Consider the following 26,717-nt stretch of genomic DNA (forward strand, 5'->3'; position numbering starts at 1 on the left):
GTTCATTTTTGATTATTATTATTTTCATGTGTGTTAGGGCTTTGAACTCAGGATCTCTTGCACTCTTGGATGGCACTTTACACTTGAACCCCACCTTCACTTCTTGCTTTGGGTTAAATAAAAATAAAAAGTCTCATGGCTTTGTCTGTCCAGGTTGCCTTCAGACTACAGCGATCAATTCTCAGCCTCCTGAGTAACTAGGATTATGGACATGAGCCACTGGTGCCTAGGGATAGATATGTTTTTTTTCATGTAATTCCAGTTTGCGTTTTAACTTTCTAAGGCTAGCAGATATGCCACTGTCGGTGAGAAAGTGCATGCCCATGTGCAGCAGTTTCTGAAAGAAGGCTACTTAAGGGAAGAGATGGTGCTGGATAATATCCCACGGCTGCTGACCTGCCTGCGAGACTGCAATGTTACCATCCGGTGGCTGATGCTTCACACTGCTGACTCAGGTAATACACACAGACAGTGGCCAGGCTGTCAGAATTTAGACAGGCACTCCTTTCAGCACTTCCTGTTCTTTCATAGGAGACTGTCACCGGGAGACCTGCCCACACCTGTAGCCTCTCTCCCCTTGGTAACAGGGTAGCCCCAGCCTCACCACTCCCAATGATGGAGTTCTTCACATAAGTTCTTCCTTATACTTATCTCAGTTTCTTCCACCCAGCAATAGTCCACAGTGAAAATGGCAGTTGGGCTTCCTCATCCTTCAGCTCTAAAAATGTGCAGTTTCTCCTCCACCTTCTCTCTTTCTCACAAGTGCTGCTTTCCATCGTTTCTCTTGTTGGCCTAGATCCATACACAGTTTACCCACAGTGTGAATATGATAGTTAAGTTTTTAATCATCTCATTGATCTGCTTTTAAATAGCTGAGTTTATCTGTTTGTAAATTCCAGTTCCAATGTCAGAATTTTTCTGTGTTGACTCAGCTTCTAATCTCCCCAACCAGAGCCTTCCATTTACAAGCTTATAAACAAAGCAAGCCTTCGCTTTAGCTATGGTTTTCTAGCAATTCAGCCTCAGCTTCGGGCTCTCTCTGACTGGACCTGACAATGGGCCTATGTTTTGGGAGCCAGCAGTCTCCTGGCTTTCCACCCATGCCAAGGCAACCTCAGTATGGAAAGGTCTGGGCTTCTTTCTTCAGCTACATCTGTTTTCCATGTTTGTGCTGGAAGTTGTCGGAGCTGATTGCACAAGGATATGATTCAAGAAGCAAATAATTGGCCTCTCTCTGGGTGTGAGTCAGTCATGGGGAAAGTGACTAGCCATGGTGGTGTGGCAGTCACAGTGTGTAGATTCTCCCACTACCGCCTGTTGGCGCTCTCGAGGCCTTTCCCCTGGGTTCAGGCTGCTTCTGCACAGCCTGGCAGCTGAGGGGGACACACCCTGAGCAGCACTGGGTGACTTAGGCTGGCTGGTCCTGAAGCCACCACAGTTCTAGGATCCATCCCTGAACTTTTCTGGGCCAGAATTTTCTACTAGGATCAGAATGGAGAGAGATGATCAGTCCTTGAGAAGATTGGAACCAGCCCTGGTTGTACCAAAGATTGCAATGTGCATGTTCATGGAGATAATCAAGTATTTGCCTGTCACCTGGGTTATATCCCCTAAACAAAAATGAAGGCAAATTGATACTGGATATCTTACTTAATAGAACTCCTGAGGCTTGAAGAAGTTATGCTTTGTTTTAGTTTAATTATACAAATACAAAGCTAAAAGTTTTTTCTTACTGTAATAGATATCACCATTTTAAATGTATTTTCTCCCCAGGAGATTCTTGAAAATGCATGAGAAATGTGCACTCTACAATTTCCCATGAAAACTGAGCCTCTTCTCCACCTTGTCAAGAGTCTCCTCCTGATTGTGAAGTAATTTAGAAAATGACCCATAAAACAGCCTTCCATGGGCTTCACTGTAACTGAAGCATCAGAAACGCTCCATGATACAGGATCTTACAACATGGTCCTGCTATATGTGGGCTGCTGATAAAAGGGCTAAGCAAGCAGGAATATGCATAAACATATAGGACTACTGTGGACCTTGTCTCCTGTTCAGCTGGGAATGTTACTCCCAGTGGAGTTTACACAGGGCCCACTGAACTCCCCAAATGTGTAAGAACTGTTACCAACCAGACAAGCTTGTTCAAATCTGCTTCCCCCAGGGTACATATAAGGGGCTGATCATGCAAGTGGTATCTGCCTGACAAGTACCAAAATGTTCAGCAAATCATATTGTCCATATAAGAGAAAAGCCTTCCTATGAGTTTTCAAAAGAGTATGATCTCTTCTCAAAATGCAAGTTCCCCTAGGCCTACCGATAGCCAACCTTACAAACCAGGGTAGCAATCTCAGGCCTTTATGTCCACAACTAAACAGCATGGGTCAGTGTCTAAACCAAAAACACTCCAAGCAAGCAGGACATAAGGCTACCACCCTCAAATGAAATGCTACAACAAAGCTCTGCCGAGCCATACTGGGGAGGGATATAAGCCAACCCTAAAATTCTTACAAACTTCAGAAATTCCATTCATCAGCTTACTGCTTTCATTCAACAGTGCATGAGGAAATGTCATTCCATGTCAGATTCAAATGGCATCCATAGTTTAGTTGTACTTATTAGTATAGACGTACATGCTCTGTTTTACCACCTGTTGTTGTTATATGGTACCTGAAACTTACAAATGTTTGAAATGAGTAATTCATCTATTTCCTGTTTCTAGCTTGTGACCCAAATAACAAACGCCTGCGTCAAATCAAAGACCAGATTCTGACAGACTGTAGGTACAATCCCAAGATCCTCTTCCACTTGCTGTTGGATACTGCACAGTTTGAGTTTATACTCAAAGAGGTAAAAATATTGAATGAATAATCACCAGAGTCTTAGTATTTTTTGTTAAAGATTTTTTTTGCCAGTCCTAGGGCTTGAATTCAGAGCTAAAGATATTTTTTAAACAACAAGATTAGAGCTATATGTCAGTGGCTCACACCTTATAGCTACTCCAGTGGCTGAAATCTGAGGATCATGGTTTGAAGCAAGACAAGACAGCAGTGTCTATGAGACTCTTAACTCCAATTAATCACCAAAAGGCCATAAGTGGGGCTGTGGCTCAAGTGGCAGAGTGCCAGCCTTCACAGATGCTACAGCATCCCGCCAGCCTTGATTCACTACAGTGCAAGTGGAGTCACTCTACCCATTATTTCTCTTTTTCAATTACATTATGACACTACAAATGATGAGTTCCTTAAGGGGAAAAAAGCAGTATTTACACATATTTATCTCAAGAGCACAATGAAATAAATATTGTATTTTTGTCTGATATGTCCTTTTCATTAGAAATGTTTTCTTTTTCTTTTTCTGGTTGTGGGACTTGAACTCAGGGCCTGGGCACTGTCCCTGAACCTCTTTTTGCTCAAGGTTAGTGCTCTACCACTTGAGCCACAGCGCCACTTCTGGCCTTTTCTATATATTTGGTGCTGAAGAATCGAACCCAGGTGTTCATGTATACAAGGCAAGCACTTTACCACTGGGCCATATTCCCAGCCCCTCGCTTCCAGTTTCTTACTGGTTAATTGGAGATAAAGAGTCTCACAGGGACTTTTCTGCCAGGGCTGGCTTTGAAGCGCCATCATCAAGGTCTCAGCCTCCTGAGGAGCTAGGATTACAGGCATGAGCCACTGGCACCCATCAGAAATAAATGCATTTTTTAAAATGTGTCTTAAGGAAGAAAAACAACAGTAATCCTGATTTACACCATTTTCACTCTGGTTCATGTCTTCATAGGGTTAAAGAGCATTAACAAACAATTACTACTATACAGTATAACAAGAAAGAACATCTGTAGGTAATTCAGTTCATGCCTCATGACTAATAAAATTGGAATTACAGGATGATTTGCCAAAAAGGACCATAGACTAGTGGTCACAAATTAAATTTCATATTAAAATGCTGATTCCTGAGCCTGCCTAAGACCTTCTGAACCAAATCTCTAGAAGTTGACCTTGAGAATTTGTAAACCTTCAAGGCCTCCAGGTTATGCATATGTACTAGAGGTGGTCATATCAGAGCTTTGTCCCTAGATTCATGTATCATAGCAATGCTTGAGAGATAGCACCAGAGTCAATATTAATTTTCATTTTGTATTTTGCATAGGACATTGTGTTTCATTTTGGAGTCTTTTTTTTTCAGAATTACTTCATTGCTTTATTTAAAAATTAATTGATTTATAGCTAACACAGCAAACATAATCATGTAATGTATTAAATTTAATACTTTTTAACAGAGTAGTTATCTATAACTCCAGGATCAGAATCACAATAATGATCAAGTACATCACTCCCAAAGCATTCTCTGCCCTGCTTGAAATCCCTTTTATCCAGGGCTAGCCAAATTGATAGGTATATTGTCATTATACAACAGTGAGTATTTTCCAGAATATGCTCATTCCCTGGTCCATTTTGGAGTCTTTTTGTAAACGATCTGATCTGGATTTTTTTCTCTTAAGGTCATACATCTTTACTGTCTCTTCAACAGATGTTCAAGCAGATGCTTTCAGCAAAGCAAATCAAGTGGGAACATTATAAGAAGGAGGGTTCTGAACGGATGACGGAGCTTGCCGATGTCTTTTCAGGAGTAAAACCCCTGACCAGAGTAGAGAAAAATGGTAATTTAGGGGGAAATATTGGTGTGTTTGAAATGTATATGCACATTGTTTTGAAATCTTAGAAACTGCCCAAAGGAGAAAGTCCTGTGCTTTCCTCCTTGTATGCTATGACGTTATCCTCTTGTGGCATTACGAAGAAAGCTTAGAACTTTAGTCTGGGCCACATCTAGATTTGTGCTACCTTGGGTAATGTTCACATTCATTCTGGACTTCAGGTTCCCTAGCTTATGATTGAAATATGAAGGTAAGCCAAATCATAGGTTCCAATTACTGATTCACAGATAGGCATAAAGAGTCTTAATCTTCCCCTGCCTTCATGGGAAACAAAACTGATTTGGGAAAGGAAAGACAAGATACATAGTTCTGTAACCACCTCAGGATATGTCACCTAAGAATATTAATAACTGCTAACAGATCACACTCAGAATCTTGTCTTCTAATCCTGCTTGATTCTTGTTCACCAGTATATCTGCCATCTAGTGGCAGTAAAGCAGCCCTGCAGACTGTTAAAGGTCCAATTTTACTTTTTTTTTTTTTTGGCCAGTCCTGGGGCTTGGACTCAGGGCCTGAGCACTGTCCCTGGTTTCTTTTTGCTCAAGGCTAGCACTCTGCCACTTGAGCCACAGCGCCACTTCTGGCCATTTTCTGTATATGTGGTGCTGGGGAATCAAACCCAGGGCCTCATGTATATGAGGCAGGCACTCTTGCCGCTAGGCCATATCCCCAGCCCCCAATTTTACTTTTGATCATGCTTCTTTTAGAAATTTTTATCATAGAAAAATTGTGACATTCTACCAAAATGTAGTTCTGATGAGCTGTTTTGAGGGTTTTTGTTTGCTTGTTTTATTTGTTTAGTTATTATCTTTAAGTAGTTGTAGAAAGGGGTTTCTATCCAACAAATTAACTTTTGGAGGTATGGCTCAAGTAGTAAAGTACCTACCTAGCAAGCACAAGAGGCCTTGAATACAAACCCCAGTACCAACAAAAGAAAAAAATCAGATTATAAATAAGATGCATTTTACTTATATGCATTTACTTAGCATCCCTTCCTAAGTGGTTTTTTTCATCCTCAACATTTGTCTTGGCAATCAAATTCATTTCTGATGAGGATAATTATAGTGATAGCTTTTTGCAAAATGATAAATAGCTCTACCACCTTTAATCAATAAGAGCTTGTGATTATTGTATCCTAGGTTTTGTTGATTTATTTAATGTTGTTTGGTTGATCTAAAATATGTCTTCAAAGTGTTTTATTATTTGTGTGGGAAAAAATTAGCCAGCTGATTAGCAAGTGTTACAGACTAAGCTATTCATATGAAAGTTTAGTTTGTATTATGCTCCAGACATTTTATTGTTAGTGTTTAGACAATTCCCAGGACCAATGTTGAGCACCTAGTAAAAACTGTGAAAAATGGATTTGTAAAAGATTATTTAATTAAATTCAAAGCCACATTTATAGAAATTCTGAATTTCTGTGTTCCTTTTTTGTTGTTGTTTCTATTTTAATAGAAAATCTTCAAGCATGGTTCAGAGAGATCTCAAAACAAATATTGTCTTTAAATTATGATGATTCTACAGCTGCAGGCAGAAAAACTGTGCAACTAATACAGGCTTTGGAAGAGGTAAGAAGAGACTTTTCAAGCTACAGTTCTTGAGCAATGAAATCATACCTAACCCATCCAGCAGTTTACTCATAAAAGTACAAGAAATCAGGGTTCTGGTGACTTACACCTGTAATGCTAAATATTCAGAAAGCTGAGAGCCCAGCACCAGTGGCTCCCACCTGTAATCGTAGCTACTAGGAGGCTGAAATCTGAGGATCAAGGTTCAAAGCCAGCCTGGGCAGGAAAATCCATGAGATTCATCTCCAGTAAACAACTCAGAAAAGCCAGAAATGATGCTTTGGCTCAAGTGGTAGAGTGCCTTGAGCACAGAGAGGCCCAGGGACAGAGTCTAGCCTTGAGTTCAAGCCCTAGGACCAGCAGAAAGAAAGAAAGAAGAAAGAAAGAGAGAGAGAGAAAGAGAGAGAGAGAGAGAGAGAGAGAGAGAGAGAGAGAGAAAGGAAGGAAGGAAGGAAGAAAGAAAGAAAGAAAGAAAGAAAGAAAGAAAGAAAGAAAGAAAGAAAGAAGAGAAAGAAGAAGAAATCTGAGAATTGAGGTTCATATCCAGCTTAGGCAAACAAGTTTGCAAGATTCTTAGCACCAGCATAAAGCCAGAAGTAGAGGTGAAGGTATGGCTCAAATGGTACCACCATGGGCTGGGAATATGGCCTAGTGGAAGAGTGCTTGCCTCGTATACATGAAGCCCTGGGTTCAATTCCCCAGCACCACATATATAGAAAAAGCCAGAAGTGGCACTGTGGCTCAAGTGGCAGAGTGCTAGCCTTGAGCAAAAAGAAGCCAGGGACAGTGCTTAGGCCCTGAGTTCAAGCCCCAGGAGTAGCAAAAAAAAATAAAAAAATGGTACCACCATGCATGCCAGCCATGAATAAAAGAAGCCACACCCTCCAGGAGGCCCAGAGGTAAAGCCCCAATACTGAAACAAAGAATAAAAAAGTATGAGAATAATTTATCAGAAATAAAAGCAATATGAATTAATATGTCCCCTATAATATTAAATACAGTATCCTGAAATGAGGGTAATAATTAAGTGACCAGCATGAGTAGAAGTAGCAATAATCATTATATTTTACTTGGGGAAATATATAGTCTTAGAAAAAGAATTATGATCATATACAAACATTGGAAAATTGTGATTGAGAGATAAAAGCAAACAAAATGTGATAGAAAGACAGACCATCTTTTAGTTTTGTGAAAAAGTGTTTTTCTCGGGAAAAACAAATGCACAAAAATGAAAATAGTTATATACTGATCTTATACATGAAAGTGGTGAATTTTCTTTTCTGAAAAAATACTGTTCTTTTAATCTATTCAAAAAAATGTACTTAAAGCCTGGTATGATTATGCCATACTTTTTATGCTTTTAATTTTATTCTTGATTAAATTTAAGATGGAAAGTAATAGCATCAAAATAATAGCAGTAAACGCCATTATTTAAAATATCCTTTAAAGGCAAGCATAGTGGAGCACAACTATGATTTCAGCACTCGGGGGGCTAATGTAGGAGGATCATGAGGTTGGGGGCAGATTTAGGCTATGTAGTGAGTTCCAGGCCAGCCTGGGCTGAGTAGCAAAACCCTATCTTAGAAAAATAAAAATAATAAAATATCATCTATACTAATAACATGTAACTATATTCTTTTGGCATGATTATATGTCTTTAGGGTCACAGCTAATACTCTTTCATTTGTCAGACTTTCTTACAAGCCTTTTCTTATTTCTACCAGGATTTTAGGATGGTCACTATAAATGGAGTTCAGGATAATACTCCATTGTTAGTACACCAGTGTTTCTTATTCAAGAACAATCGCATACTTGTACTATTTCTGTTATGCCTATTTGGGAGGATTTTCTAGTTGGTAGTGCAACTGGTAAAAAAAAAAAATCTTTGTAATATCTCATGTCTTTTTCATCTTTTGCCCTGTGTATTTTGGTCTGTAGCCCAGTCTTATTGAGTTAGGTATGTGAAAATTTGAGAGAATTGTTGGATCATCATTTTGTGTTATTGAGTACTTCCAAAGAGTTTGATACACTGACACACTGGTATGGTATAATTTGTAGTTTCTTAGCAGTGATTCCCATCCTCACAATTAGAGGATTCCTCGGTATGTTTATTTATAGTAAAATGAAAAAATGAGTGTTGGCTTATTTCCTACATGAACAGTATAATAAGCTATGGAGCATTTTCTAATCCTAGAAACTTGTTGACTTTTTATGGCTTTGCTTATATGTTTCTAAACTTATTGTTTGAGATAAAAATTGCATCAAGAAATCATTAGTCAATAGTGGGTTTTTTTTTGTTTTGTTTTACTGTTATGTTTTGTTTTAAGATTAAAAAAGTAGTCTGTAGTCCAGGCTGGCCTCAAACCCACAATCCTTCTGCCTCTGCCTTCCAAGGGCTAGAATTAGAAGCCTGGGCCATCCTGCCCAGCCTAACTAGTCTGCTGTATTTGAAGTATTTTCACAAAAAATAGCACAATAAAGGCCATTCAGAATGTTTTTGTTAAATGTATTTATGCAACGCAGGTACAAGAATTTCACCAGTTGGAATCAAATCTACAAGTGTGCCAGTTTCTTGCTGATACTCGCAAGTTTCTCCATCAAATGATCAGAACAATTAACATTAAGGAGGAGGTCCTGATCACCATGCAGATCATTGGAGACCTTTCTTTTGCTTGGCAGTTAATTGACAGGTAATGTAAAAAAAAAAAAAAAGGACAAGTAAACTAGCTTTTGGTGAAGGCACTGAGAACATCCTCTAATCATGTCTCTCTTTCAGTTTCACATCCATCATGCAAGACAGCATACGAGTGAACCCCTCCATGGTTACTAAACTCAGAGCCACATTCCTTAAGGTGAGCAGAGAACAATGAGATCACATTGTCACATTGTCGTGAGCAACATGTTGACTGTCATTCTGACCGCATTCATTAGTCAGCCCAAGATTTCACCTGTTTAGGAAACTGGATCATTTAAGGCTTTTTGGAGACTCAGGATCATTAGCAATTTGTTTGATATCATCATAAAGGTTAGATGTCATATAAAATGTTGTTTTTAAATAAGATCGTTATGACTCATGAGCCCTTCATTCTTTAGATGTGAAGTTCTTCTACTTAAACTAGTCAAAAACATGGACTAATAGTAAATGACAAGCACAGCTCTTGCTCTCAATATAACTTCCAAATGTGGGAAGTGAACAGAAAGCAAGTTATATCAATTCCAGAATGCACTTGTTTAATATTTTTAAAGCTTTGTAATGATAGTTGGGTTTTTTAAGTGATCACAGTTTAGTTGTCATCATGTTAGTTCTTTCTGAGTGGTCCATAAAATAATGGCACCTCTTACACTCCATGGTGTCTTAGAAGAATGGGTTTAGTTTTCTCAAACTCGAGCACATGTCAGAGGTTACCCAGAGGGCTTTCTACATCACAAATTATGAATCAAATCCCAGTTGGTGCCAATGCTATTGGTATAGGGACCACATTGTAAGAACCACTACCATAGCAGGTAACTCGTTTTTTTTTTTTAAATAAGTTGCTGAAAAATGCAGTATTGATGAAGTTTAGTGTTTGTTGCCCTCTGTTCGATAAGGCCCAAGTGTTGTATACGTAAACATTTTCTAAAAAGAGGAATTTCTCAGACTTTGGAATCTTCTTTTTCTTCCAGCTTGCCTCTGCCCTTGATCTTCCCCTTCTTCGTATTAATCAGGCAAATAGCCCTGACCTGCTCAGCGTGTCCCAGTATTATTCTGGAGAATTGGTGTCCTATGTGAGAAAGGTAGGAAGTGCATCAAGGTGATTGCTACTTTTATTGGCTAACATGTTGTCTTGAATACAGAAGGTATAGCTGGGCCCTACCAAAAGTTGTTTGACCTTTCCTAAGTTTATAATACCTGAAAACAAAGGTATTCATACTGCCACTGCAGACAGTTTTCTAAGAACTCTTTACAAGTATTTTTGTGAAGTGCTGGTGTTCTTGATTTCCATATTCTCCATGCAGAAACTGAGGAACAGAGATGCTATTGACTTCATTAAAATCATAGCGCTGTTTAGAGAAAGTGGCAAATTGATATCTGACAGAGCCCCTTCAGAAATAACTCAAGTTTTCATGGGAATTTAGGCCTTGCTGCGGTAACTTCATAATGGAACAAGGAGCCAGGCAGGACTGACTTCAGAATCGATCTGTGTTTACCTATTCACTGAGTATACTGTCATGATGTTATGTGACATCTTTGAACTTCCATTTTTTAAATCTGTAGTGTGGGAATGATACATGTTTTTTAAGCTTTTCTAGGAAAATTAGCTCTATGTTTTGTAGTGATAAACGTTTGAAGAGATCTTATGCCTGCCAACAGTTATAAAGACAGTTTTTTGGCATTTCTTCTTATAGACAAGCTGCTGTTGTTACCCCTGGCACCTTCTTGCTATCATCCTAACATTAGTCAGCTAAGAGAAATGATACAGATGTTCAATTATATTTCCTTCTTTCTCCATAAAGGTTTTGCAGATCATTCCAGAAAGCATGTTTACATCTCTTCTGAAGATCATAAAGCTTCAGACCCATGACATCATTGAAGTACCCACTCGCCTAGACAAAGACAAGCTGAGGGATTATGCTCAGCTTGGCCCACGATATGAGGTAGCATGTTTCTTTGATTAAAACTAAAAGCCGTGAAGTGTCACAGGCCTGTGACTCTTGCCATATTCCAGGGACCACCAAGCATGTTGTGATGTGTCATCACACTGTCAGTGATCACTGTGGCTTACACGTACCTACTGTATCACACTTTCATTCTTGACATCTTGCTGGTGTCCCTTATGAATGTTCAATGAAAATGAAGCTCAGCCACTCTCCTCTTAAACTGACTTGGTTAATTGCCCTGCCCTCCTTGGGCTAGATTTCTGAAACGTATAACCTTTGTTCAGGTATAGTTTATGTCTCCATAAGCTCATTATAAGTTGAAAATATTCTGAGTAGAATATGCATTTAATAGACCCAACCTACTAAATATCATAGCTAAGCCTGTGTTCCTTAAACACACTCTGAACATTTACATTAACATGCAGTTGGTTGGGCACAACTATCTAACACAAAACCGATCAGTGCCAAATAACTGAAGTAGTTTATTGAATACTCAATACCACATCTCAGTGTCTCCTAGTATTTGCTTGGAAAGACCATGGAAGCCAGTGAACAGAAGGATACCCCACAGAGTCTCTCAGTTGGTCTTTTCTTTGTCATTATATCCTACCTTGAATTTTAGACATGAGAAACCTAAGCCCAAGAAGAGAAAGTACTTTCAAAGGTTAAAGAACTCTTGGAGGTAATCTGACTCAGTTACCTAGAATGGCTAACACCAATTCTTCTCTACAGAGCTTACTCCTATCCCAAGCCTGTGAATACAAGTGCCCTTCATGCAGCTAGGCAGTCATTTCCTCTTGTCTCTACCCATTCCAGGACTATGACCCAATCATTTTAGCCTCCATAAAAAAATGAGTCTTTTATCTGAAGTATTACATTGCTCTTCTTTGTCTTTGTTAAAGGTTGCCAAGCTTACTCATGCTATTTCCATTTTTACCGAAGGCATCTTAATGATGAAAACGACTTTGGTTGGCATCATCAAGGTAACGTCTTGATGCTAGTCTGTGTGGCCTTGTGATCGGTTGGACTTTCCTGCTTATTATCGTGTTGGAACCAAGAGTGACCTGACTTTTGTCTCACAATCTGAATTTGGTTTCTTTTGTTTTTTTTTTATTTTTTTATTATCCTTAAGTAGTTGTACAAAGAAGTTCCAATTCAACAAATCAGGTTGTTAGTATAGTGCATCTTGATCAATAGCTCCTCTTATCTTCATCCCTGAATTTGTTTTTATTCAAGTATGGATGGAGGAAGAGAGAACATTATAATCTTGTTCATAATAACTAAAGGATTTCTGATGGTGAAATCTTGGAATGTCTTTAGTAGTTCAGGAGAAAATGTATGGTACCATTTTCCTGTTTACTCAAGAATTATTTAAATCTAAGAAAAATATATGTCGCTGAATTTGTGTCTACGTGTATGTGCCAGTTCTGGGGCTTGAACTCAGAGCCTGGGCACTATTCCTGAATTTTTTTGCTCATAGCTAGTGCTCTACCACTTAAGCAACAACTCCATTTCTGGCTTTTTAATCTTGGTGATTAATTGGAGATAAGAATTTCATGTGCTTTGCTGCCTGGGTGGGCTTTTGAGCCACAATCCTCAGATATCTGCCTCCTGAGTAGCTAGGATTACAGGCATGAGCCACTGGCATCTGGCTGAAATTTTATAATAGTTATAGAAAAGAACATGGAAAAATTGCCTTCTGGTTTTTTGTTCCCTTTCTCTGACCCTGTCTCACTGTTTCATAGTAACCAATCCCATTCAGCCCCAGTTGACTCTGCCAGTCTAACAGCAAGAAGGCAGAATGTGGGGCCTTTGGAAGGACTGACAGCCCTCAGTGATCTTTGAGAGTTAACCTCAGAGTGTGTTGCAAACACTTACTTACAAAGGGTGTAAGCTTACTTTGATCAGTAAGACTTCAGACAAATAACTAAAAGAGGTGGCAGGTTTAGTAATTCAGTCCAAACGAGATCAAATAGGGGCAGGAAAGAAAAAAGTCCAGATTATTGGGGAACAAGATAGGAAAATGTCAAATTACAGAGTCTAGAAATGGTCTTTCCCCTGGATTTTCTCAGGACTACCTTTTTCCAACTGCCATGTGATGCTTTTTCATTTGCACTTAGGTGGATCCAAAGCAGTTGCTGGAAGATGGAATAAGAAAGGAGTTGGTTAAACGGGTTGCCTTTGCCCTTCACAGAGGACTGATATTCAACCCTCGTGCCAAGGTACCAATCACCAAAGTGAGGCTGTGCTGTTCTCTCACTGAGACCATGGGCTAGCACACCACCTGGGACAGGATCTCTCCCCTTCTCTTTTGTTGTTGGTGGTTTAGTTTTGTTGTGGGTTCTTTTTTTTTTTTTTTCTGCCAGTCCTGGAGCTTGAACTCAGGGCTTGAGCACTATCCATGGCTTCTTTTTGCTCAAGGCTAGCACTCTACCACTTGAGCCACAGTACCACTTCTAGCTTTTTCTGTATATATGGTGCTGAGGAATCGAACCCAGGGCTTCGTGTCTACGAGGCAAGCACTTTACCACTAGGCCATATTCTCAGCCTCACTCCTCCTCTCTTTTGTATGTCGAATGTGGTTTCCAGCACCCACAGCTTTGGAATCCCATTTAAAGTCCACTCATTTTCTAAGAAAATCCTCTTTAAAAACCAGTGCTTCTTCCTTTGAGCTGTTGGTCTCCAAGTCCAAGAACTGAAGTGGACTTGTTATTCTTACAGTTCAAAGAATTTACTAGCCATCGCAGTTAGGAATTATAAAGGCCATAGCTTTTTATTTGGCTTTATCTGTTAGAAAATATGGCAATTTTTCTCGTATTTTTTCACCTCAATGAGTTCAATTTAAAACAAAGCATTCAAGTGCTAGAAAAATGATATCATCCACATCCTTTTCTTTTATATTGCTTTATATGAGGCTTATTCTTTAAGTGGCTGAAATCTATTCTTGGCTCAATATCGGCACAGTTGCCAATCATGCTAGTCGTGAAGTAGGAAGTGAGAAAGTCTAATGAAGGTTTTCGTTGTTGATCTAGTCAAGTGTCGTGCACTCTCCCTTCTCTACAGCCAAGTGAATTGATGCCCAAGCTGAAAGAATTGGGAGCTACCATGGATGGATTCCATCGTTCGTTTGAATATATACAGGACTATGTCAACATTTACGGTCTGAAGATTTGGCAGGAAGAAGTCTCTCGTATTATAAATTATAATGTGGAGCAGGAGTGTAATAACTTCTTAAGAACAAAGGTATCTACTAAATCTTAAAGCTCCTGACCAGCTCTGTGATTTCTCATGAGTAAGCACCTCCGAGCACCTAGAGCCATCGGGGTGGCAGGAGAGCGGCTGTGGCGCCTGACTTAAAGGCGCTTTCTGTGCTACGCAGAACGCAGACAGAACTAACTGGACGTATCCTATGGCTGCTTGCGGGAAGCCAGTGAGAGTTGGCTTCCTCGGTTGGCTTTGGGCGAGGCGCAGGCCCTGTCATTCTGTTGAACCTGTTGTTTCCTGAGCACCAGCAGCACTTGGGGCTCCACCAGCCCTTTCCTCCCCTCCTAACCTGACCTTTCATTTTGACCCATCCTAAGGGGTGGGAGGCGGTACCTCATTGTGGTTTTGACATCACTCCCTAGTGAGTAGTAACACTGAGCATCTTTTCACGTGCTTATTGGCCACTGTATACTGCTTCTGAGGAAAAAGGTCTATCGGAATCCTATGCCTATATTTTACTTGAATAGTAAAAAAGAGAACACCAAATATAGGTGTTCATAAGTGTGTATGCTATGATTTTAGTCACTTGTTAACAAAGGGCTTCTCTAACAGATTTTTGTTAGGAGCTGACACAATTTAGGAGACATCCTCTGAAGATTATTTCCAGCCTTAGGATATTTAGGTTTTTATGTTAACATGGCACGTGTCAAGTCAAAAGACAAAAAGATGGAAGTTTCTGCCTTTCTTCTCACTTCTCCTTGGCCTCTTCTTTCACAATTGAGTTTCCTTTATGGTGAGGAGGAGGTTTGCTTTTGCAAGGCTTCCACCACTGAGCTACATCTCTAAATCTATGTTCTTCATAATTAATATGTAGCATTTGGGGCAGGCTATTAACACAGATTTTAAAGTTTGCTTTTCAAAACTAAGGACTATTTATCTTCATGAAATTACATGGCTAACTGGGTTACCTTGTTAAACATATACTAAGTATTTATGGTTTTGTTTTCTAGATTCAAGACTGGCAAAGCATGTACCAGTCTACTCATATTCCAATACCGAAGTTTACACCCGTGGATGAGTCTGTAACATTTATTGGTCGACTCTGCAGAGAAATCTTACGGATCACAGACCCAAAGTAGGTGCTTGTGGATTCTACTGAGCCGTGAGTCCCACGGGGAATCTCACGCGTACCTGGGTCAGAGGCGTACTCCTTCATTCCACACCCTCATCTTGTACTCGTCAACTCACATGCTGAACCCCAAAGACGACTTCCGGTTTCTTAATGAGAACTAGCGTCTATTGAGCACTTTCTCATGCGCTCTTCTAAACATTATATACGCCTTTGCATTTGCTCATGACATCTGTCTTAGGAGGTAGGCATTTTTTTCAGTGAGTTCAGAAAGAATTTTTTTAATCTTGAAGTTGGACAAAGATAGGAATATAATACGCTTTGGTCAGTGTCGTCCAGTAGGCATCATTATTTCCATTTCTTAATGAATTTAAAATTCATTTCCATTTTTAAAAAAATAAAATTGCTGTGATTGCAGTTGAGGGAGGCTGAGATAGGAGGACCATAAGTTCGGAGGCAGAAAAAAGCTTAGTGCTTTCCTATCACTGCACCGTTAATAAGCAGTACACCCAGCAGGCCCTCTGCCTCCAGAACCCAGCTCCTAAGCACTGCACTGTGGAGGGCGGAACACATACCTTGGTGAACAGTGAAAGCCCAGTAGACATTCAAATCACCTGGGTTCTGCATTCAGCAGAACTTAATTAACATTGTCATTGAGAATACTTTAGGTAGACACCAGGCAAGACAATCATGCTGCCTTTTGGCAAATCCAGCTAACCATGCTTTCCTCCTCTCTTTCTCATTGGAGTCTTGGTGGAAGCAGTTATACTCTCATCACCTGAGGGAACAGCATTTCATGCCTTTCTCTCACTTTACCCTGGGTGCTTGCTCTCTGAGGTCAGTGATTAATTAGTGGAATTAGTGATTAAATAGTGGAATCTCTCTCCAAATGTTCCTATAATGTGGCTTCATTGCACCTCCATCCAATCCTGGGCTGATTTTGTTTCTTAAATTTCACCCAAAATTTCCAACAAAATAAGGAGTTCTGATGGATAGATCCAAAAATGTAAATGATCCAGCAAGTTTTGTAATTCCTCCTTTCTTGATACCCATAGGTAGAGTCCCTGAAGTCCATTTAGATATTGCGTGCCCATGCCTCATTTGATGCACTCAGAGAGGATTGGGCATGATGGGATTCCATATCATATATTGGTTTCAGGGTCCAAATTGGCGACTTCTCATCTGACACATTCAAAGTGTGTCAGTGGGTAGCGGAAGAACACTTTGCAGCCTGAAAGTAGAAGCTACATGTAGTTCTGGAATTCATCTTGTTTTGCTCTACGTTTCTTCCTTGAACCTCCCTTGCTCCTGTGGTTCTTTTAGTTCCCTCCCAAGTCCATTGGAGTAGGTATGTGGGATGTGGTGGGTTTTAGAGTGTGTGTGCTGCATCTGCAGAGATTGTTGAGAACACACTGGGTCTCCCCCACGACACTTCCAAATCATTCTCCAGGAATGAAACACAGGCATCTGTGGTTTTAACCAGCTCCACCAATGATTCATGGCTTCTCCCCCCAAGGCTGGAGAACCAAAGGTTTGAAGTTGTGGTTAATGGCATAGTATTGACACCAGGCATTCTGGGGCCTTGTTTTACCTGTAAAATGAGGATTCAACAGCTTGCATTTCCTGTACCTGAATGTGAATGAGGATGATATAGGGTGGCTTTGAGTGCCCAGTAGATATTGTTGGTTCGTACCATTGTCTTCATCATCCTTACTCCCGATACTAAGGGTCTTTGGGTGGTACCTAGAAGGTGACAAGTACAGTAAGTTTAAGGAACTGGGAGGAATTTTTGTCACAGTCTTAAATGTAAAGCACAATGACTCTTAAATTCTTTCACTTCTAAGTGGACATGATACAAGGCTCCCTGTCTCTGACAATTCAAAAATCCCATAAAGAACTGGGCTCTCTAATCCTGAAACCCTATTGCATGGTTCCAAACCACTCTCCTGACTCAATGGGAATAAAGAAAACTAATAAGCAGCATGGGGTGGGCAGGGGTGGCTACTAGAATGTTACCATCATGGTGTACTGAGTGGTTCTCGTGCAGACATTTTGGATGCCTAGTCACAGAGATCAGAAAACACAGGCATGTAAAGTAAACTCTTATTCTGAGTGTTTGATGTCCCGAATCATCTTGAGGCCCTCATCACATTAGGATGCTTTCCTAGCTGCTTTGAGGCTTTTGAGTTTGTTTGGCTTTCATTTCAGAGTGACATGTCACATAGACCAGCTGAACACCTGGTATGACATGAAAACCCACCAGGAAGTGACCAGCAGCCGCCTCTTCTCAGAAATCCAGACCACCTTGGGCACGTTCGGCCTGAATGGCTTAGACAGGCTCCTGTGCTTCATGATCGTGAAAGAACTCCAGGTGAGCCTGGAGTGCCTATGTCTCTTCCTACAGGGGAGGTGTGACAGTCAATCCTGTTGAGCAAGCTAAATGCCCTTCACTGTGCTTTTATAGTCTCTCTTCCACCGATATGGGTGGCAAAGATGATTTTTACTAGGTAGATAAGAATAAGGAGGAAACTGGAATTTCTTTGGCCAGTATCCTGTTTCCGTGGGTTGTTTCAACTTGGGAAGAAACAGCCCATAGAAATATTGACAACATTTGTTTTTTATCTTTGAAAGAACTAGTGACTCCTGCCACAGCAGCTGTTTCTAGTGGTAACCTAGGTTACTGCTGCCCTCTGTCATCCTGTTTAGAGGCTGTGTGAGTAAAGGGAAGCCCGTGTCCTATGCAGCGTTTGAGTGACCTGGACTGTTGTTTGCTTTATGCATCATGTTTGGTTTTCTCACCATGGCTTCTTGTTTTTAGAGTTTCCTCAGTATGTTTCAAAAAATTATCCTTCGAGACAGAACTGTTCAAGAGACTTTAAAAACCCTCATGAATGCTGTCAGCCCCTTAAAGAGCATTGTGGGTAAGTGTTCTGAGACTCACCAGAGACATAGCTCACTCCGTAGCCTTCTGCATGTACTAAATAGAAACTTATGTTTTAATCTTTCAGCAAATTCCAATAAAGTTTATCTTTCTGCTGTTGCCAAAACACAGAAGATTTGGAGTGCCTACCTTGAAGCGATCATGAAGGTATGTGGTGGGGGAGAAGGAGGTGACGAGTGCTGTCTTTTCTAAATTAAAGTCATTTATTTCTTCATTTCCTTTCTGGGGCTCTGGGGACCAGGCTTTGTATGGGCCTCATGCTTCCCGTTTACTCAGGAAAACTACTTCTTTCGAAATGTTATTATCCACAGGTGCTTTCCATACAAGGACATGAAAATTTTCACCCAAGTTTATTAATGAACTCATCTGTCCTTTTAAAGACATAGGCAAGGCCTGGTCCAACCATCTATGACAACAGAACATTTGTCCGTTTCCCAGCCAGTGCCTACAGACATGTTAAGAATGTTCTTTGGGGTCATGAGCTATCTTTACACTATGAAAAAAAAACAAAACCAGTCTTTGGAAATGTGGAAGAAAAACAAGATTAATATATCGAATGGAAACACAACTTGGATCTGTCTTTCTGGGCCTGAGGTAGAGCATCATGGCAGAGCGGGCATGTTGGAGAGGGCATGGCAGAGGAAAGAAAGCTGCTCACCTAATGAAGTAGGGTTTCCATAGTAGCTCCTAAACCCGGAGCAATCATTCCAAAGATCACGAACATCGCTTCAAAAAGGACATCTCTGTGGGCAGAGAGCTATAGCTCAGTGCTAGAGCAGATGCCTAACACACACGTAGCCTGGATGTAATTCCCAGCACTACAAAAGTAAGAAATAAATAACTTTGATTCATGAACAGCTGAGTATTAGTGGCTGACTTGATCAATTTGAGGCTTTGGGGCATACTGGAGTCTTCTCAAATGTTCCTTGCAGGGATTCTCGTGATCCAGCAGATATAATGCAGTCTTAGCCCTGGAGCAAGTCCTGGAAGTCCCTATATCTCTCTGTAGTGTTGTGGCCCTGCTTGGTTGTATGCGAGGCAAGCACTCTTGCCAATAGGCCATATCCCCAGCCCTGCTTGGTTGTAATGCTACTTCCTTCTCCTGCTTGTTCATAGGTTGGGCAGATGCAGATTCTGAGACAGCAGATTGCCAATGAGTTAAATTATTCTTGTCGGTTTGATTCCAAACATCTGGCTGCTGCTCTGGAAAATCTCAATAAGTAAGTACCAGAATGTGAAACTTCTGTCTGTGGGCTTGGATTGTTCATCCTCTAAGCATCCCAAGTTCTTCAGTTCTCACTTTTAAGGTTTAGAGATGTCTATAAATTTCTAGGAGCCTCCCATGGATGAAAAACATGTTTGTTTGTTTGTTTTGGGGGGGAGTGAGGTGGGTAAAGATTGGTGGGAAGAAGAGTGAATTAACGCAGTCATTTTTAGTGTACATTATGTCAATTTCCATACATGTATTATGCAACTGAGCAGATGAAAAGAAGCCCTCAGTCAGCTTCGGATGATCATCCATTGTGTTTAAATGCAATCTGTGTTTCCCCACCTTGAAGTTTGTGAAGATATACTTCCCAGAGAACTAATGGTACCCCGAAAGCAAGGTTCATGCACACAACTGAAGTAACACAGTGAACATCTGAGCTGCATTGAAGGCAGTGTCTTGGCAGAAACTGGGCCACATCATGGGAAAAGGAACCAGGCATTCACAGCGCAGCACTGGACTAGGCACCCTGAGCATGGACGCTTTTTCTCAGTCTTGGTGTCCTCGACACCATAGTTTCTTGGATAGCAAGGGTGTACCTTACTCTACCAAGATAGAACCAGTGATGGCTCATGTTAACATTCATGTAAATTCAAGTAATCACTCACTGTTTTTTTTCTCCTCCACTTAGGGCTCTCCTGGCAGATATTGAAGCCCACTATCAGGACCCTTCGCTTCCTTACCCCAAAGAAGATAATACACTTTTATATGAAATCACAGCATATCTGGAGGCAGCTGGCATTCACAACCCACTGAATAAGGTTAATCTCTTGTGTAACAACTAACATCTCTGAGTACTTATTTGTCATGAATCAAGCACTGTTTGGAACCTGAGTTATCTCAACCTCACAACCACAGTGAAAGCAACCATTCTTAAATCGGTAACTCCAGGAGCCCCAGGGCTCCCCACTGGTGAGGCGGGGACCAGAGGGGACAGGAGTCTGTGCTGCTCCCAGCCGGTGTGCCCTGTGGAGTTGAAGGCAGGAGCTTGGCCAAAGCTGACAATGCCCTATCTTTTCTGCCTGGCCATGTAACTAGACATAAGGCTGCCCTGTGATGTTGCCCAGGGAAAGCAAATGACGGGGAGAGCTTTGCTTTGCTTGCTTTCTGTCAGGTACCGTCACGATGCCCTGTGGGTCTTTCCCTCTCTCGTGCTGCAGTCTCTGCCTCCTGTTTCCTCCTATTCCTCCAACTCCACCTTAATGACTCAATTTTGCTTTCCTTTCCCATTCTTGCTCATCTCAGGTTCTCCTCTTTACCAATGACATCGACAGAAGGGAGGGTTGTAACTGCTGATCTCAAGCAAAGGTGTCCTTTCTAAAGGGGTTAAATTCCAAGGTATATATTTATGTGTGCCTGGGGTCAGATTCCATAAAACTCCGGTGGCAGCAAATTCTCGGAACTCTTGGTTTTCCAAAGAGTGAATTGAATTAACTTTGACACTTTCCATTTGAAAATGTCTTCTATGTTATTCACTAGCATAAAGAAACCATCCACTTCTCTTTTTTGTCTCTCCAGATTTATATAACAACCAAGCGCTTACCCTATTTCCCAGTTGTCAACTTCCTGTTTTTGATTGCTCAGCTGCCAAAGCTTCAGTACAACAAAAATCTAGGTACTGTATCATATTCATGCTTCACAAATCTAAGCAGCAGCAGTAGATTAATATGTAATTCTACAGGTCTTTGGATAGAAGACTATGTTAGATATCACATTCATAGTAAAATGCATATCTGTAAAATGTTATGTCTTCGTGCATCTGAAAAATGATGCCCATTATGAAACATACATCAGTGGATTGAAAATCAGCCAGGTGTATAGCAGTCACCCTTCCAATGGTTAACTATGCAACCTGAGGAGCGTGGGGACCTTAGCTTTGGTTCTATTTGGACACTCACAAGGTCCGCGTCTGATGAATATTGCACAAATCCCTCACTTGGTGCTGTGATTGTTCCCTTGCAGGAATGGTCTGCCGGAAACCTGCCGACCCTGTTGACTGGCCACCACTTGTTCTGGGCCTGCTCACTCTGCTGAAACAGTTTCACTCCCGGTACACCGAGCAGTTCCTGGCGCTGATTGGCCAGTTTATCCGCTCCACAGTGGAGCAGTGTACAAGGTACAGAGGACCAGCCAGGAAGAAATGGAACATGTCCTGTCCCTTGCATGGAAATTCCTTTTATCACCCTAGCAGAAATGAGAAATGGCTGCTTACCTTTCTCTGTTAAGCAAGGCAGGGTGCAGCAGCTTGTTTGGAGCACTCAGGCCCATCCACCCAGGGATTCACCCTGGCGCCGAGTCTCCTGTAGGTGTACTTGCAGAGATTTTTTCCAAAAATGAGTTGTGAGCGTGATTCATAGCCACCATGGGGAAGAGTGCAGTCCCATTGCTCTGCCGTCTCGAACCAACTCTAGACCTCAGTGACGCTGCACTCCTCATGGGCCACCTCCAGGATGTGGCCGTGCTGGGGCCCGGGCCCCGGCTGAGGTCCCTCATAAAGCAAAGCAGGAATTGCATAGAGGTTGCCCTTTGATGACAAAACCTATCAACCATACATTCCTTCTGGTTCTTTCTCCTTTGGCTATCACTGTGGTATGAGAATGAAAATTGAAAAGGCCATCTGTCTACCCAGAAGGATTGAGGAGTTGAATGTTTGGAAGCTTACTCTCAAATTAAGTGTGTCAAGCACATGTAGCTGAGGAGATGGAGAAGCATCTGACACTACCAGACACTGAAGCGCACCAGAGGGCGATGAGGCTAGACAGACATCAGAGGTCACATTGTAAACCAGGGCTTGGGCTTTTATTTTTTATTTTTATTCTTTTTGTGCCAGTCCTAGGGCTTAAAGTCAGGGCCTGAGCACTGTCCCTGAGATTTTTCTTTTCTCAAGGCTAGCACTCTGCCACTTGAGCCACAAGCTCTGCTTCTGGCTTTGCGGTCGTTAATTGGCAATAAAGAGTCTCAGGGACATTCCCACCAGGGCTGGCTTTCCAACCATGATCCTCAGAGCTCAGTCTCCCAAGTCACTGGGATTACAGGTGTGAGCCATCAGGACTCAGCTTGGAAACAGGTTTTATCCTGCAGAGTAAATTCCTAAAGATAAGGGCAAGATATTGGCTTAATAGAAATCAAGAGTAATCTCTGTAGATTTGTTGACTTTGTTTGGGCAACCTGCTGCATATTTACTTTAGTGTTCAGATCGGAGGGCCTGGGTTGTCCAAAGCAGGTATGGACAAAACACTGTTCTCTCTTACAGCCAGAAGATCCCTGAAATGCCTGCCGAGGTGGTAGGTGCCCTTCTGTTCCTGGAGGATTATGTTCGGTACACAAAGCTCCCCCGGAGGGTAAGCTGTAGATATTAATGAGCTACTGATGGTAACAACTGCAATCCTGGGCTTCCCAGGCCTAAGGCCCAGCTCCTTTACAGCCCTGGACACTAAGCCTCTCGCCCCTGCTGAGCCCCACCACTCCATTGCTCCTACCTTCCCCGCCTGGCCCAGGATGTTGCAAGAGAACAGAGATGCACTCAACCTCCCTGCTCTTCCTTCTTCTCCACTCCACCTCCCGTGAGCGGACCACTAAGTTCAGGGGCAGTGCACTGAGATGGCTAAACCAGGAAGAGATTCCTAGCTGGCCAGAAGGGGGGAAAATCAGGTTGAATGATTTGGTTTTCTTTCTTTAACTGTGTCACTTGGGTTGGAGGCATAGCTCAAGTGTAGTGCCTGTTTCAAAAGGGGAAGTACTGAGTTTAATTCCCAGAATGCCCCACCCAAAGAGAAGCTTGTACCACAGTTAAAGTTATTTTGAGTTTGTGTGTGTGTATAAATTGGAAGTGTTTGAATTTGTCAGTGTTAAGGGAATTAACATTAGAGATTCTTTTTTATGCTTTCATGAATTTGGTAAGTTTCCTTTAATTAACAAGTGATACCTTTATAATAAGGAAGTTGAGCAATGCCTTTAGAAACTATTCCTCTCTAGCACTTGTAAATCAGCTAGTTCCCATCCCACTCCCATTCCACTGGGCTCACGGCTTCCCTCCCTAGGAACAGCTCAGGAAAGAGCCTGGGAGGACCTTCCTACCCTTTCCCAGGATCTGTTTCTCCCTAGTGTACCCTCCTCCCCCACCTCCTCACCCCAGGCAGCCTCCTGTCCCTCCTCTATTGCTAAAGTACACTGGGTAACTTGAAGTTGCCTTTGAAGTAAGTGCTCCACCAGATCAAGGGTCCTTGAACACTCTGGAAACAGGGAACCACACAGCCTCTCCTAAAGTATAAGAAGTTCCACAAAATGAAGGCAAGCAGGCCAGTAATGTTCCAGGGAGTCCTTCTCCATCAATTCTACTCTTTCCTGACTCCTCTTGCTCCAGAGGCTATTTGCCTGCCTTGAATCTTCATAGGAGAAGTCTGGCTTTGTTCAACTGTAACACTAGCAACCATTTAATTCCTGTTTCTTATTCCAGGTGGCTGAAGCACACGTGCCTAATTTCATTTTTGATGAATTCAGAACAGTCCTGTAGCCTTCTTCTCCATCAATAAAAAAAAAATCATCCTGAAACATTCACACCATCACTAAAATGAGCTGGGAAATGAAAACAACTGACAACTCAGCTAAACTGCGTTTTCACTCCGTTGTGGAAAACATCAGACATTCTAAGACAGATGTATTTCATAACACTAGTTATAACGTTTAAAAATCATGGAATTAGCTAGGCATCAGTGGCTCACAACTAAACCTAGTTCAGGAGGCTAAGATCTAAATATTCTGGTTAAAAGCCAGCCCAAGCAGGAAAGTCTCTGAGACTATTATCTTCCTATTAACCACCAAAAAGCAGAAGTGGAGGTGTGGCTCACATGGTAATGTTGCTGCTTTATAAGAAAAAGGAAGGCCCTGAGTTCAGACCCCAGTGCTGAGACACAAACTATCATGGAATTATATGCAATTTATATCATGTAGAAGCAGAACTGTTTTGTATTCCCTCTTATAAATGCTGAATGTAATTATGTGTAAATCCATTTCATTTTATGTTCTAAAAGAACTATTTGTGCAACTCAAGGTTTTCAGTAAAGTAGTATTACCAGTATCCAGTGGTCCTGCATATGATTCAGAAGCTGGTATTTCAACCTGTAAAACATCCTGCTTGCCAGGCTAGAGATGGGACCGTGATCCACCTGGGACTGGCACATGGTGACAGCCAGAGCAGTAGTACAGGTCTGCATTGTGTGCCTTCCAGGTGTTTGTCTGGGGCTCATTGTGGACTTCCAGTCCCAGGCACCCTGGGGGCTCTCAGCAATCTCTATAGGGAACCCAACTTTCAGCTGTTCCTGCCAGCCTCTGACTTCCTTCCTTCCTCTGTAGACCCTGAGCCCGTTCCAAGCCCCACCACCATGTTGCTATCCATAAGCTTTTCATATCTCTTTCAGAGGGAGGAAGTAAATGGACAAGGTTTAGCCAAAAGCTTTTAACTCCTTCAAAATCCTAACATAGGGGCTTGGGGATATAGCCTAGTGGCAAGAGCACTTGCCTCGTATACTTGAAGCCCTGGGTCGATTCCCCAGCACCACGTATACAGAAAACGGCCAGATGTGGCGCTGTGGCTCAAGTGGCAGAGTGTTAGCCTTGAGCAAAAAAGAAGCCAGGGACAGTGCTCAGGCCCTGAGTCCAAGGCCCAGGACTGGCAAAAAAAAAAAAAAAATCCTAACATGGTTCTTTATACATGAAAAATTATTTGCTGCTGTACTATGATAGCACCTAGGTCATGGGCAACTTGGGTAAGAACCAAAAAGATGGTTTTTGCCTTGGACCTACCTATAGCTCGCAAAATGTTGGAGTCATCCAATCAAGCTGCAGCACTGATTATGTTATCAGGAGGTACACTCTGAGTTCTGGTTCTACTAACCAAACCTTGTCCCAAGTCAGCCTACTGATGTCATCTGTAATATTAGGGCTAAACACCTTTTCAGGCTCTTTAGTCCGATTTGACATTTCACTGTCACATAGGAAGGGTTGTTACAAGTCATGGAGAGGAAGCCTCACAGCCTGGCATCAAAGCCCAGGACATGGGTCTTTGTATGTTCCAGTACCAGTACTTGAACTCACAGCTTTGCCCTCTTACTTGACTTTTTAACTCATGGCTGGTGCTCCACAACCTGATCCACATCTCCAGGTTTTTTGCTGGTTGATTGAAGTCTTACAGAATTCCAAAAACTCTTTGGTCTCAACCGGCTGAGTAGCTAGGACTACAGGTGTGAGCACAGGTACCCAGCACAGGATGAGATTTTGAGGAAATGGTTTGCTTAGCAAGTAAGGAGCTTAGAATCTTTCACTCTGCAAGGCTGGTGCTCAGAAACAACCACATTTCAATATCTTGCTTGTCAGTTAACATTCAACGGTGAAGAGAAATCCAGCTACTTAAAAAGACCAAATCTAAGAAAGAAAAAGGTAATCAGAATACAGAAGCAAAGACAAGTGAATGAGCCTCCAGATGCTCCATTAAAGTAAGACAAAGAGTGGGGCTGGGAATATGGCCTAGTGGCAAGAGTACTTGCCTCGTATACATGAAGCCCTGGGTTTGAATCCCCAGCACCACATATATAGAAAATGGCCAGAAGTGGCGCTGTGGCTCAAGTGGCAGAGTGCTAGCCTTGAGCAAAAAGAAGCCAGGGACAGTGCCCAGGCCCTGAGTCCAAGTCCCAGGACTGGCAAAAAATAAAAATAAAAATAAGACAAAGAGATGGTTGAGGTGATTTGGCCAGTTCACTTCAACTTCTTATTCAAGTAAATAAGTAAAACTTAAAAGAAAAATGTAAAAACTTTAGGATTCATTTTAGCTATAGACTGTAATCTGAAGTCACTTTCCACATGATACTTACTGCAATCTGCTTGCATATTTGGGTTTACTGCCGTTTCATGATACTCAGAACAGAGGTCTGCAGATTCTCCAGATTAGAGACACTCAGGATATTTTAACTGGTATAAAAGGTATGCTGCCAGGTTTCACAATGCTAACTTAGCTCATTCGTATTGTACAGTGGAACTGAGAAAGCCCTGACTGCTATTCCTATAGAGGCTTGATATTTTCAAAGAACTCAGAAAAGACCTTTACCAAATCTCACCAGACAGTGGAGGAAAATGTGACAGGCAGGGCAGCTTCCCACAGCCTGCTATTAGAAAGGTTCCTTCTGCACTTTCCAAGCCCACTTGGGTTTTTCTTCCCATGATCATTAAGCTCTATAAATAAGTCCACAAGACAGGAAAAC

The 26,717-nt window shown here is 41.6% G+C and overlaps 1 protein-coding gene across 2 annotated transcripts in view; it reads left to right on the forward strand.

Annotated features, from left to right (window-relative positions):
* Washc5 (WASH complex subunit 5) overlaps positions 1–24,541 on the forward strand; it is a 43,997-nt gene extending 19,456 nt beyond the window's left edge. For both annotated transcript variants that reach the window (XM_048358378.1, XM_048358380.1), the window contains 21 exons: positions 284–455; positions 2,723–2,850; positions 4,534–4,663; positions 6,173–6,285; positions 8,809–8,975; positions 9,062–9,137; positions 9,949–10,059; positions 10,780–10,920; positions 11,826–11,906; positions 13,044–13,145; positions 13,987–14,166; positions 15,138–15,262; positions 17,465–17,627; positions 18,075–18,177; positions 18,265–18,344; positions 19,314–19,417; positions 20,096–20,225; positions 20,983–21,079; positions 21,427–21,580; positions 22,718–22,805; positions 23,921–24,541. In XM_048358378.1, the coding sequence (XP_048214335.1) occupies positions 284–455; positions 2,723–2,850; positions 4,534–4,663; positions 6,173–6,285; positions 8,809–8,975; positions 9,062–9,137; positions 9,949–10,059; positions 10,780–10,920; positions 11,826–11,906; positions 13,044–13,145; positions 13,987–14,166; positions 15,138–15,262; positions 17,465–17,627; positions 18,075–18,177; positions 18,265–18,344; positions 19,314–19,417; positions 20,096–20,225; positions 20,983–21,079; positions 21,427–21,580; positions 22,718–22,805; positions 23,921–23,977 (2,502 nt within the window). In that variant the 3' untranslated portion in view covers positions 23,978–24,541. The remainder of the gene's footprint in view (positions 1–283; positions 456–2,722; positions 2,851–4,533; positions 4,664–6,172; positions 6,286–8,808; positions 8,976–9,061; positions 9,138–9,948; positions 10,060–10,779; positions 10,921–11,825; positions 11,907–13,043; positions 13,146–13,986; positions 14,167–15,137; positions 15,263–17,464; positions 17,628–18,074; positions 18,178–18,264; positions 18,345–19,313; positions 19,418–20,095; positions 20,226–20,982; positions 21,080–21,426; positions 21,581–22,717; positions 22,806–23,920) is intronic.
* The last annotated feature ends 2,176 nt before the right edge of the window (positions 24,542–26,717 follow it).

Source organism: Perognathus longimembris, chromosome 12 (assembly GCF_023159225.1).
Source record: "Perognathus longimembris pacificus isolate PPM17 chromosome 12, ASM2315922v1, whole genome shotgun sequence".
Lineage (NCBI taxonomy): Eukaryota > Metazoa > Chordata > Mammalia > Rodentia > Heteromyidae > Perognathus > Perognathus longimembris.